Source organism: Gastrolobium bilobum, unplaced genomic scaffold (assembly GCF_033153095.1).
Source record: "Gastrolobium bilobum isolate Gb01-03AN ecotype WA unplaced genomic scaffold, APGP_CSIRO_Gbil_v1 utg2365, whole genome shotgun sequence".
Lineage (NCBI taxonomy): Eukaryota > Viridiplantae > Streptophyta > Magnoliopsida > Fabales > Fabaceae > Gastrolobium > Gastrolobium bilobum.
In genome coordinates, this window is record NW_026899145.1 from 365,218 (window position 1) to 378,304 (window position 13,087).

The 13,087-nt window shown below is 34.1% G+C and overlaps 1 protein-coding gene across 1 annotated transcript; it reads left to right on the top strand.

The window, feature by feature from the left end:
• Positions 1-1,947: 1,947 nt before the first annotated feature.
• LOC133287620 (protein REDUCED WALL ACETYLATION 3-like) lies at positions 1,948-9,629 on the top strand. The gene is made up of 17 exons (XM_061485262.1): positions 1,948-2,177; positions 2,283-2,341; positions 3,044-3,135; positions 4,015-4,152; positions 4,245-4,301; positions 4,384-4,456; positions 5,237-5,395; positions 5,844-5,993; positions 6,124-6,379; positions 6,814-6,929; positions 7,023-7,109; positions 7,255-7,343; positions 7,512-7,574; positions 7,706-7,762; positions 8,508-8,604; positions 8,756-8,914; positions 9,140-9,629. Exons 2-17 carry the CDS (start codon positions 2,309-2,311, stop codon positions 9,143-9,145), a joined length of 1,632 nt encoding a protein of 543 aa, XP_061341246.1. The 5' UTR covers positions 1,948-2,177; positions 2,283-2,308; the 3' UTR covers positions 9,146-9,629.
• Positions 9,630-13,087: the final 3,458 nt, after the last annotated feature.

The following is a 13,087-nucleotide window of genomic DNA, read 5'->3' on the forward strand; positions in this document are numbered from 1 at the left end:
TCTGAATAGGTTAAGATTTGTTTCATTAGGGAAAATACAATAACTAGTGCATTCAAAATTTGAATGAATTGATAGTTATGTATAAAAATAAGTTTGTAAATAGTGCATTTTTTATTTTTAAATATGTATACGATATTATACTCCGAGTCTCTTAACACTATAAAAAATGAACGTTTTGTAATTGAAACAAAATTGAGACAAGGACAGGTAAAGGAGCAACTAATGCAAAATAGCTGTATAAAAAAAAATGCAAAATAGTCAAATCATCAATCTTATTTGGGAATTTGTAGGGATAGATCTACGATTTCGTCCAGAAACACTAGCCAACTAGCATTAATGCAAAATCAATAAACAAATCACTCGTTGATGTAATTTCTTTCCATTTTTATGCTCGTGAGAAACACATGCTGGTGTCTCATAATGAGGCGGGAATATTCTTTTGTTTTTATCAATTCTTAATTACATTTCGAATTTACGAGTGTGTGGGAGAAAGACATTGGAAAAAATAATTCAGATCAATATTAGACCAAAACTTTAAAGACATAGATAAATATAAATTAACTTGGGAACAATTATACTTACTTTCATTTTAGGTTTAGCATTTTTATTGGATTAATTTGAAATCAATGATAATTAATTTTTTCTCTTTTTCAATCATTGATTTCAAATTGATCTAATGGTAATTAAAAAAATAATAAGAGTAGTAAATTTAAAATAATGGTAAATATAACATTCTTGTTTACCAAAAAAATATAACATTCCTAAACTAAATGTACCATTATTTTTAATGTTATTTTCACCTTATTTTATTTTTTATAATAAAATAAAAGGATAGGATATTCTATTTATATTTTTTTGGTCTATTTTACTTACTCATCTTCAATACCATTGGATCAGAATCTCGTTCTTTCTCTCTTCTTTTGAAATTCTAATCCAATTATATTAAAGACGAGTAAATAAGGTAAATAAGAAAAAAAAGATAAATAGATAGATAGTGTTCTGTCTTATAGACAGAGATGTCTAACTCAATGGACTAGCATGTGAATATTGAATTTAAGTGCCATTTCCAAGGTATCTATAGATGAGATATCATTGTGTCAAACATATCATCGTGCACTTGAAGATCTGTAAACGGCTTTGCCAAAGGGGTATGTGTGCACAGTGATATTCTAACAATAAGAGAGAGAACATAATGTACCTGTAGGTTTTACCTCTTAAATTTATAGAGTTTACTTGTGGGTAGTGGATTTTGGATCTTTAGGGCCTCCGATGACGTCCCAAAGTTTATATGTCATGTTATCGTATTAGGATTGATATCTTTGATGAACATGTTTCCATAGTTATATTTGATTAATATCTTGGATTACCCCTTGCTGGACTTGTCAACTAATGAGCCTCATATATGGGTCCATAACATGTAGAATAACTTATCCCATAAATAAAAATCAAATATTTTATATAATTTTTTTAATGTAATTATAAAGGGGGCAGAATATACTTACCAACAAAAAAATTTACCACCTTTACAACCAATAACAGTTAGATTGATGGAAATCAATGGAGATTAAGTTGGTTGTAAATGTGGTAAACTTTTTTGGTGGTAAGTAAATCCTTCTCCATTATAAAGATGGTAATATATAATTTTTTTTATGTATTTGACAGTATTTTATGATAAGGACATGATTGAAAACATAAAAAAAAACAGTTGATGAAAGATTGAATCCAAAAGAAAGCATCCAATCATGCATTAAAATAATAATCAAACAGTAATCAACCAAAGTTAACCAAATATTAGTATTTGGATTGGATTTTTTTGTTATTTTATGATGTTGGTTAACTCAACATTTTATATTTTAAGCAATAGAAGAAAAGAAAGTAGCAACAAACAATTATGATACGAATGAACCTAACCGAAAGCACACCCCACACAACAACACACATATGACACAACTCGTTCATCTGTCTCATTTCAAAGCAGAAAAAAAAAAAAAGGGTTCTTATAAGTCTTCAACCACTGAGAGAGAGACATCCCCTCCGACATTTTCTCTATTCTTCAAGCAAACTCCTCGTTTCAGATCTCTCTCTCTCTCTTTCTCGCTCCTCTCTCTTTCTCTCTCTAGGGTTTCGTTCCTTTCTATTTATGATCACTATCTGACACGCTTCCCTCACCAAATCAGGTCCTTCGATTTCTTCATCTTCTGGTATACTGCCAAGATTTCGAATCTCCGGTTCCAATGCGCGTGCTTCTTCGCTGATTTCAATCCGTTTTTTTCTTTTTGCAGATTGGAGCAGTATCCTGGGATCGAAGATGGTTGTTTCGGGGCCAATCACGCCGGGGCAGGTGTGTAATTACTGTAATTGTAATTTGGTTCGATGGTCAAATCCGAAAGTGCTGAATTGTACTAGTGACTGCTGAATGGGTTCAGTTGATGTGTGGTAGTGTTCTAAGTTGTGATTTTCGTGATCTGCTTGCGCGTTGTGTTGTTTGCATCTAAATCTTAACATGAATAGTGGGGGTTAAAGAAAGGGAACTATTCAGTGTTTGACAATTCGGGGTGGCGTGAGAAGCAATGGAAATTCGTTTTTTATGTTCGAAGGTGCACAGTTATGTATGTTGAGCAGCTAAATCTGTCGCGGGGTCGTTATAATGGTCCGTTATGGCACCTGGAATGTGGGGTGGTTGTTTGTTTTTTTATGATCTGAAGCAATATCATGAGCTTTATATATGTTTGGGGAAAACCGTTTTTGACTTTTACCTGAATGACAGTATAATTTGTAAAAATGTTATTATATGCAAGCCAACTTCTTTTCCGTTCTCTCAAATTTGATCATATTGACGTGGAGTATAAGAAAATTACATCTAAAGATTCTGTTTGTTTGAATGATGTTCATCGAAGGTTGCTTTTGTTATGGATCTGTTGGATTACGCTGTGATGGGCTTACTTTCCTGCTTTCGAATATTGATGTGAATTATAGTATTTAACCTAATATTTGGGATGAAGTAACCACTTTTCTGATGGAGCTTTGCTTATTATACCTTCAGGTGTCTTTCTTGCTGGGAGTGATTCCAGTTTTTGTTACATGGATATATTCAGAGTACTTAGAGTACAAGAAAACCTCATCTCCTCCTAAAGTGTAAGATTCTTACACTGTTGCGGGAAGGCAAATTATTGACTTGAACTGCTTGGATTTTATTAGGTGTTAAAGTTAATTGGTTAAGTTTCCTCCTATTTGGCTGTTTCTTCTTGTGATTGGATAGATGTAGTTGAAGAGGTTGATCATTTTGCAGTTGATAACTATGGTATTATGCATAGAAATTTTGTGGTGGCACTTGATGATATTACAATAATGATGTAATCTGCATTGGTAAAGGAAAAATCCTTTAAATAGGGCTTATGTCCTATTTGGGGATCAATAGTGATCCAGAAATCAAGTAGCAGCTGTTAATTATCAAGTTTATGACACACACTTTACTTACAGAACTAAAACTATATTGGGGCCTTTATTTCAAACACATTATAATGCGTAAATCGGTAAATGGTTACTTTGTATCAATATATTTTGCAAATATGGAGTTTAAGATTTAATGAACAATTAGATGCTGCCTCTAAAGCTTTGAACTGTTTGGACTTTGGATACAAACCCAAATAGTGTTTGTGGAGCTAACAGACATGAACACTTCATGTCTTATGTGGGCATTAAACTACTTGTATCATGCAGTCAAAACTGCCAAAACCATGTTGAGAATTTGGTATAGGAAGAGCGCATATGGTACATAAACACCTGCTAATATGGATGATATGTTTCCATCTTGGATCTATTTTAAGTTTTTGTTTAAACAACTAAACTGGATTTATGTTATCAATTTTCTCATTGATCACAGATGCACTTTTATGTTTTGAACTTGTTGCTTTCAGAGCTGTCCTGCTCTAAAATTTTTACATATGGAAAGCATATAAATATTTATCTGCAGATATTTTCTGATGCTTAATAAATTCTCTTTGTGGACTTCAGTCATTCTGATACTAGTCTTGATGAGTTGGGGAAGGATGCAATTAAGGAAGATGATCGGGCCATTTTGCTGGAAGCAGGGCTTACAAGATCAGGATCAGCAAAATTCCATGCGTCATCTGTCAAATTGAATCTGATTCGGTCATTTTCTACTATATACAAAGTCATGGGGTTTCTTTCAGTTTTCTGCTTTTATCTTTTAAGATCCTTACCTTCTTACTTGTTCTGTCTAGGTTTTTGTCCATGGATGATTCTTTCTTGCTAGAAAATCGAGCAACTTTGAGGGCAATGTATGTCATTGTTCTGAATGACTCAAATATTATATGTTCCACTCCTAATGAATTCTGAAAACCTATTTACAACTTTTTATAGGTCAGAGTTTGGGCTGATTCTGTTTTATTTCTACATATGTGATCGAACCAACTTACTTGGAGATTCTACAAAGGTAATTGTATACCACTTATCATATTTCCGCTTGTTTTGTTTTGAGCTGCAACTTGAAATATTGTTATATAGTAAAGTGATCCCCATAAAGGAACTTTTCTTCCATGACATCTTCAGTTTTTGTTTGCTTCTTTCTTTGTAATTGTTCGGTTTATCAATTTCTCACTTTTTGATGTTATTAGTGTTTTTTTTTTTTTTTTTAGTATACGTGAATTGTATCCCTTTTGATATTTGTGGATATGAATGCCTACAAACTAACTATACAAGTAATTGTAAAGGATGCTATCTTGTGAAAAGTTTAACCTTGATTATAATCTTCCCTTTATAGTTTTTACATTTAGCTTAGTTCACAATTCATGAATGCTTTTCCCAATATACTTGTATGCAACAATGCTTTTGTTCTATCAATGCTTTTTTATTAGACTTGGTGATATATATTCTGTGACAGAGGCTTGACTTGGAAATACATATATCTTGTAACATGTCACTTTGTAGTGTTTTACGCTTAGCTTAGTTCACAATTCATGACTTCATAGTCCAATGCACTTTTATGCAACAATTTTTGTTCAATCAATGCCATAAGACCTGGTTAGATATATACTGTGAATCTGGGATAAAGGCTTGACTTGGGAGTACATATTTTGCACTGGATCTAAAGATATATTTTTAAATGAGCCATAATGTGTTATATGTTTAAATCATTATATGATCCAAATTATTGCCATTTATAATAACTTTTTTTTGTTTTACTTTCTTTTTCTTCCTCCCTTTTTTTTGACAGAATTATAGTCGGGATCTTTTCATCTTCCTCTACATTCTTCTGATTATAGTTTCAGCAATGACTTCTTTGAAGAAACATAATGACACATCAGCATTTTCTGGAAGAAGCATACTTTACCTTAATCGGCATCAAACAGAGGAATGGAAAGGATGGATGCAGGTGGGTGCTCTTTTTGGCTGATGTCAAAACTTGTAAATAAAGATCCTATATTTATGCTTTCCTCCCAAAACATTATGCTCGAAAGTATTTACTTCACCTTTTCTTTTCATTGATATTTTATTTTGGAACTAACATTTTTGTACCTACTTCTGCGAAAAATTATCCGAGTTCCATTTCAATGTCTCATATTTTTTTGTTACTTTTTTAGTATATGAATTATAATTTATATCATAGCAGATACTAGAAAGAAACTGTGGAATACGATTTGATGATGTGATAGAAATTAAAGCTTTTAGTTATTTAAATGAAACTTAAGTTGATGTATCTCAATTTAGTCTTGATGTATATAATATATTGCTTTGTAAATTTCATAGTCCATCGAAAACTACTTTTTTCTTATGGTTTTTAATTTTTCATGTACTTCTGACAAATTTTTCCATTTGTTCAGGTCCTCTTTCTAATGTATCATTATTTTGCTGCAACGGAGATATACAATGCAATACGTATGTTTATTGCTGCATATGTTTGGATGACTGGATTTGGCAACTTCTCCTATTATTATATCAGAAAAGATTTTAGCCTGGCACGCTTTGCTCAGGTGATATAGAATTCTTGACCTTAAATGCCATTTCTATTTTACCTTTTTTTTTTTTGTGGTGTCCACTGTTTGTCCTTAACATGTTAATTTTGCATAAACAATGTGCCTAACTCATTAAACTTCCTTGCAGATGATGTGGCGGCTTAATTTTTTCGTGGCCTTCTGTTGTGTTGTGCTTAACAACGACTATATGCTCTATTATATATGTCCAATGCACACGCTTTTCACTGTGATGGTGTATGGTGCGTTGGGTATATATAACAAGTATAATGAAAATAGCTCGGTGATGGCTGTAAAGATTCTGGCATGCTTTCTTGTGGTGATATTGATTTGGGAAATCCCTGGATTCTTTGACATATTCTGGAGCCCATTTGCGTTCTTTTTGGGTTAGTAATATACGTAACTTGTACTTCTCTATTATTGCTTTATCTTTGGTCATGCTTATTTTGTGGTGGCTTTTCTTACCAAGTCATCATAACTGAGCTTGCCAGCCGTTTTAACTCCAGAGTCAGATTTGAACTTGTTTCTTTATTCCTCACCTGGCCCCTTAATCTTACTATTTTTGGCTTTGGATTGAACGGTATTATTGTCTCTGAAATTGTTGAAGGATCCCTCCTTTTGTTGATAGTAACTATTTCCAACATGATAAAAAGAGAAGTTATTGCCAAATCAATAGTAATAATGTTGTACTCTCTCTCTCTCTAAGTGTATGCTTTTATTTGTAGTGTGTTGGCAAGTTTCAATGTGATTTGCTAATATAAGAAATATAAGCTTACATGCTTTTTACTGCTAGTGCATAATTGCAATCTTTATATGGCAGGTTATACTGATCCTGCAAAGCCTGATCTCCCTCGTATGCATGAATGGCACTTCAGATCTGGGCTTGATCGCTACATCTGGATAGTTGGAATGATTTATGCCTACTTTCATCCAAATGTAATCTCGTATATACTAGCTTGAGTGTTGGTTACGGGGTTCTTTTTAAATGATTTGCAGCTATTTTAAATTTTAATTATTTTATGATCACAGGTTGAGAAATGGATGGAAAAATTGGAAGAGTCTGAAACCAAGAGGAGAGTAACAATCAAAACCAGCATTGTTTCAGTTGCTTTATTTGTGAGTTAAATGTCTTATGATAAGACTATTTGCTTAGCTTATTCATGATTTTCGCTTCTCTTTTTATGTTATTACTTCAATTTTCTCTGATGTAGACCAAAAAAATGGAATGCAAGAACATCTCATTTTCTTCTTTCTTTTCTAGGTTGGGTACTTGTGGTATGAATACATATACAAGCTGGACAAGGTCTCATACAACAAGCTCCACCCCTACACCTCATGGATTCCAATTACGTGGGTGCTATCTATTTCTCTTTTACCCTTTTTCCGTTCTTTATGTTTCCTTTTGTTTCCTTCTTTCCAGTTTGAAAGGTAGCAGTCCTAGAATAATATGGGGTGGCCTTTTGTTTTCCCCGCTCCTTCTGTTAATCCTTTTTTACTATTATTATTATTATTTTTCAGTGTTTACATTTGCTTGAGGAATTTCAGTCAGCAGCTTCGGAATTTCTCTTTGACCCTCTTTGCGTATGTGTTCTTTAACTTTATTATTGAAGTTCTATGTCGATTGGTTTTGGCACATTTTGCTTTTATTTAGTGACACCTATATTTCTACTATTTTTCATTTTTGATTTCCCCCATTTTGTATGCGTTATCAGGTGGCTTGGCAAGATTACTTTGGAGACTTACATTTCACAGTTTCACATTTGGTTGAGGTGTGTAAGCATATTGATTAACTTTTTTTCTCTTTCACTATTCACTAGGCCTCAATTAGTTTAGCGGGTGTTATTTTCTGTTTCATTTGGATGACCAAGTGACCAACCCTTCTTCCCATGTTTTCTGTCTGTGAGATACATTAAGAGGGCTACGTGATGCAAATATAGAAAGAGTTGTTCTAATCTGATGGGATATGTGCTCAAATCCTTGTATTTAGTCAAACAAACTTGCCCAGAGTCCATACCATCCTTTTGTTCAGTTTTCTTACAGTTAGTGAATAACTCTTGGTTTGGGACCAAGTTTGAGTTTGAGGTGATTCAATTAACCTTAAGAGGGATAATTCTCAAATTGTTATTTCTTCTGATTTTATTGCTAGTCATACTATGGGGTTTATGTATTATTTCATTCATTTTGTTTCATACTTTAAATTACTAAAGATCCAAGAATTGGAAATTTTATGATGTTCAAGTGGATGACCCAGCTCAGTAGACAATAGTGCGTGGCTAATTTCATTAGATTTGTAGATCGGACATGGTTTGAGATACTGGAATTTGCACGTATAAAAAAACTTTTCATTATGTATATTGTTCTTTTTTATTGTAAATTCTATTGTGCCTCTATTTCTATAAATCATAGTATATTGGATCAGGTACAACATTTGGGAAAATAATTATTGAAACAAAACTTGTTAAATAACTTTAGCTCAGGAAGACGTCTACTTAATAATTTCCACTTTGCATACAGATCTAACATGCCAAATGGACAGCCCAAGTGGCTTCTTTCTCTTATCCCGGAGTATCCTATGCTCAACTTCATGCTTACAACTGCTATATATGTCTTGGTAAGGATCTTTATTCTTTTCTTCTTTCTTTCTTTCATTTTTTATTTTTTATTTTTATTTTTCTTATTTATCTTCAAGTCTCGAGAAAGCCATCCCATCATACTAAGTTGCAGTTTTTGTTTTGCCCGGCTATCTTGACATGGTTTTGCAGGTATCTCATCGGCTTTTTGAATTAACAAATACACTTAAGACTGCGTTCATACCCACAAAAGATAATCGGCGACTGCTGCATAATTTTATTACTGGGTTTGCCATTTCCCTCTCTTTGTATTGCATCGCGCTTGTGCTGCTTCAGATTCCTCATTCAACGGTAAGCCTCTATTTGTTATGTAAAGGGTTTATGGAGAATCTTGGGGAAGGATAATTACATATGTAATGCCTGGGTAATTACATATAGTTTCTGGATTGCCAGGCTACTGAGCATCAAATGAATTTTCTCATGTTTGTAAAAAGCAGAAGAGGGGAGATAGGGGGAAGATGCCTTTTTATTTTCTTAAATGTATATGATAATTGGAAATTTCTTTGATACTGACAGGCTTGAAATTCAAGACACCAAAGAAAGTTTACATAGACAGTTCCATTTGTATTGGATGTGCTGAAAGGAAACTAGATGCATTAAAATAAGGATACGTGGAAATGTGGGATCTCATTTTTTGGAGCAGTGTTCCTATAGATGTCGGAAGTAGTGTCCTCAATCACAGCATCAGATATATAGACATTGGCGTTGGTTTGCGTTGGAGGTTGGCAGGTGAAGAGGGGGATTAACCCCGAAGGAATTTGAACCAATTTTCTATGAATTCATTAAGCGCTCACACATAAAAGGAGAAAAAGTTAGGATAGTTTTACAAATCCTTTGTCTTGGCTTCCAAGAAATTCAAGATTCATTACCTGTTCCTGTTCATTTCTATTGTCATTTTTTGAGTTGTTACATCTGTGAAGGATAAGGAAATATATGTATATTCATTTTGACAATCTTAGTTGAAACACGTTGTCAACCCTTGTAACAATATTTTTTTTGTTTTAATGGCCATAAGTGCAAGTATAGTGTTGCCATTTAATTGCGAAGAATGCTTGCCACTTTTACAATGCTATAGAGAAACCAAATACAAAAGTGAAGAAATAATGTTGTATCGTTGTTTTAATGAAACAAGGGAGAGGCACTTAACCAGAACATCCACCCCAAGATGTTCTTACGTGGCTCTCAAAACTCTGGGCAATAACGTAAGCGTCATAGTATTTGAATGCGAGACATTAGCCATTTCACATTGCACTGCTCTCTGTACGGAGGGATTTAGGGTTTAACTATGGAGTGCGCCAAAATTATAAAGTCAAGTTATATTAGCTGAAATTCCAGTTTTTACTGATATGACTATTTCTTTGTGGTAAAAGATTGTTTCTTTATGCAGCAAGCTTGAAAGATATATTTATTTTCAGTCCAATTTAATATTTAACATTAAAAGTCATGCGGGACCGTAATTTAAAAATTATATTGCATGTATCCAAAAACTGAAAATTTGTTTTCATTTCAGGGTGATGAGGGGAGTAGGGGACCATGACTCCGCTGGTCCTCCTTCACTCCGTCCCTGATGACTCACATGATGATTATAATATTCACAATCACACCTTGACGCGAATAAAACTAAGAAATATAACTCAATTTGACGTTATACATAAAACTAAGAAATATAACTAAATTTTCTTTATCATTTTTCAAGCTGTCACTCTCAATTGTTATAGTTTGATCAACTGAGGAAATCTGGTCTGGTCACCTACAGTTGATATAGATCCACAGGCAAGATTTGGTTTGGTTAAGTAATGGTTGATGAAATTTCATTCGTGGACGCAACAAGGTGTTTCTTCACGGTCTCCAAGAAACATGTTAGAGTGGAAACCTGCAAGAATCCCAACTACGAGCGTGTTTTAGTATATGGAAAGAGTTGTATACTTTTGAAGAGAACATCTATGTTAGAACCCTCTGTGAAATCAGTAATACTAAGCTATGAAGCACCGATTCTGACACGACATTTTCGATACGACCGTCAATTCGTCAATACGATACAATACGTTTCTGATACGTGTATCCGATACGTTGAAAAATAAAATTTTGGAGTATCGGTACTTCATATATACTAAGAATTACGGTTAATATGGACGCCAACTGAATATAAATACAAAAATTTATCTAGAAAGTTACTATAAATTATAAATAATTGTTTTATAAGTTGAATCATGATATGAGATTCTTGACCTTATTCGCACAAGGGTTTGGCAAATTCTTGGGAGATCATGTTCTGGAATAGTTCTATCACAAATTCACAGCAAACAATTTTTGTCATTCTTTCATGTGTTACATACGACAGCTAAAATCTGCAAGGTATATACAGCACAAGTATGCATGATGTACAAAACTTAGTTTGAGATAGCCACATTTTCCTCGTTTTAGAGATGCACACTATATGCTGAGTTAATAGCTGAAATGAAGACAGTTTTCTATAAAGAAAAATAAATACAGTTACAAGTTTTGATCTATATTATAATTGTACTTAAGAGTTTTTTTTTTCTTCACAGTCAATTATACTAAATCATTCAATCCTATGTTAAATTGAGTTTGCAGCAATAGTAAGTCGAGATGTCATGAGTTCCAATCCAACAAACAGTCTTGTCTGCAAAAACAAAAGTTAAAACTTACAAGAACTTGCTCACCCTACCCTATATTTACAAGTTGAGGTTTCATGAAGAGTTGTCTGTTTTTATTCAATATTATGTTAATACACCCTTAATTATTTTTCTTCTTTTTGGGTAGTTTTTGTGACAATAAATAATTAGTTGATTAAAAAAATTTATACTGACAACAGATCACATCCTTATACTTTCTCTCAAGCTTCATGAAAGAAAAGAAAATAGACAGCTCTAGTATTCTTGGCATATTGAGTTGAAACTGATGGTTAAAGTTTGAGTGTGATTGACTCCAAAGACAAGAAAGCATTTTCAGTTGACCCCAGTAGATTTGGTAATGTAATTTGATTTAACATACAATAACAGCCCATATTACGAAAGATTTGACTTACACTGCACAGAAACTGATGGTAGGTAATTGTTAAGAACCTTGGGATACACCACCCCAAAAGCTAGCTCAAAGGGTGGGAGTGCCCAAGGCCTTATAAAGGCCACATTAGTTGCACATACAACCAATGTGGGACTATATATCTCAACACGCCCCCTCACACGAGCTCATTGGGCTTGAAGAGTGGACAATGCAACAGGCCTAGTCTATCTGTGCTAAGAAACGCCACAAGAGAAAGTGGGGGACGACGAGGCTCTGATACCATGTTAAGAACCTTGGGATACACCACCCCAAAAGCTAGCTCAAAGTGGAGGATCCTCACCGCCCCCCACTTTAAAGTGGAAGCACAAAAAGGTAAACCAAAGATTGGGCCTATTGCATAATCCACGCTTCAAGCCAAGAGGGCTCTTGCGTGAGGGGCGTGTTGAGATATATAGTCCCACATTGGTTGAAGAGCAACTAATGTGGAGTTTATAAGGCCTTGGGCACTCCACTCTTTGAGCTAGCTTTTGGGGTGGTGTATCCCAAGGTTCTTTAACATGGTATCAGAGTCTCATCGTCCCCCGCTTTAAAGTGGAATTAAAAAAAAAAAAAGAAGCACAAAAGGTAAACCAAAAATGGGCCTGTGCAATTTCCACGCTTCTAGCCTAAAGGGCTCTTGCGTGAGGGGGCGTGTTGAGATATATAGTCCCACATTGATTGGATGGGCAACTAATATAGCTTTTATAAGGCCTTGGGCACTCCTACCCTTTGAGCTAGCTTTTGGGGTGGTGTATCCCAAGGTTCTTTAAGAGTAATGTAAATGCATTAACCTGTAGTTATGAATGTGAGTTGCCTGCTGTAATTATCATTCTTTAGAGATAGGAGCTCCTAAATGTCACTGGATTACTCGTAGATTTTTGTTAAAATTATTTCTTTGCAGTGGAAAATCAGAATAGAATAATAATTATTTCTGTATATTAGAGATATTAATCTCGGCAAGCCTTAAAGCAACAGTAAGGTTGTTTCTTGTGACTGAAAAATCACGGTTACAAGTCTAGGAAACAGTCCCTACCCTCACAAGTCGGGGAGCCTTGTACACAGGAGTTTGCTCTTTAGAGCTATTGATTTATGGGAATCAATCACAATCAATTATGATCACTTTCTTTTCTTGTTAATTAGGAATTTAGCAGTATGTATATATGTTGTAGCCTATCATTGTTGAAATCAATTCAATAGACAGAACCTTTTTTACAATCTGAACATCTGCAAATAATATTTCCTAGATTTTTGCCATCTATAGGATGGTACGCCAAGGTTGCTTTATCTGTAATGCAAGATGGAAGGGCCAAAACATTATTGGTCTACCCTTCAACATATTAGTATCCATTCCAATAATAATGTCGTCATGCATGCCTAACTTTTTTTGCATACCAACTG

Excerpts from the sequence above, each read along its gene's own strand:
- LOC133287620 (XM_061485262.1), top strand. The coding sequence starts at position 2,309 with ATGGTTGTTTCGGGGCCAATCACGCCGGGGCAG. Across the intron at positions 4,302-4,383 it reads CGAGCAACTTTGAGGGCAAT|GTCAGAGTTTGGGCTGATTC; the intron begins GTATGTCATTGT and ends AACTTTTTATAG. Across the intron at positions 4,457-5,236 it reads TACTTGGAGATTCTACAAAG|AATTATAGTCGGGATCTTTT; the intron begins GTAATTGTATAC and ends TTTTTTTGACAG.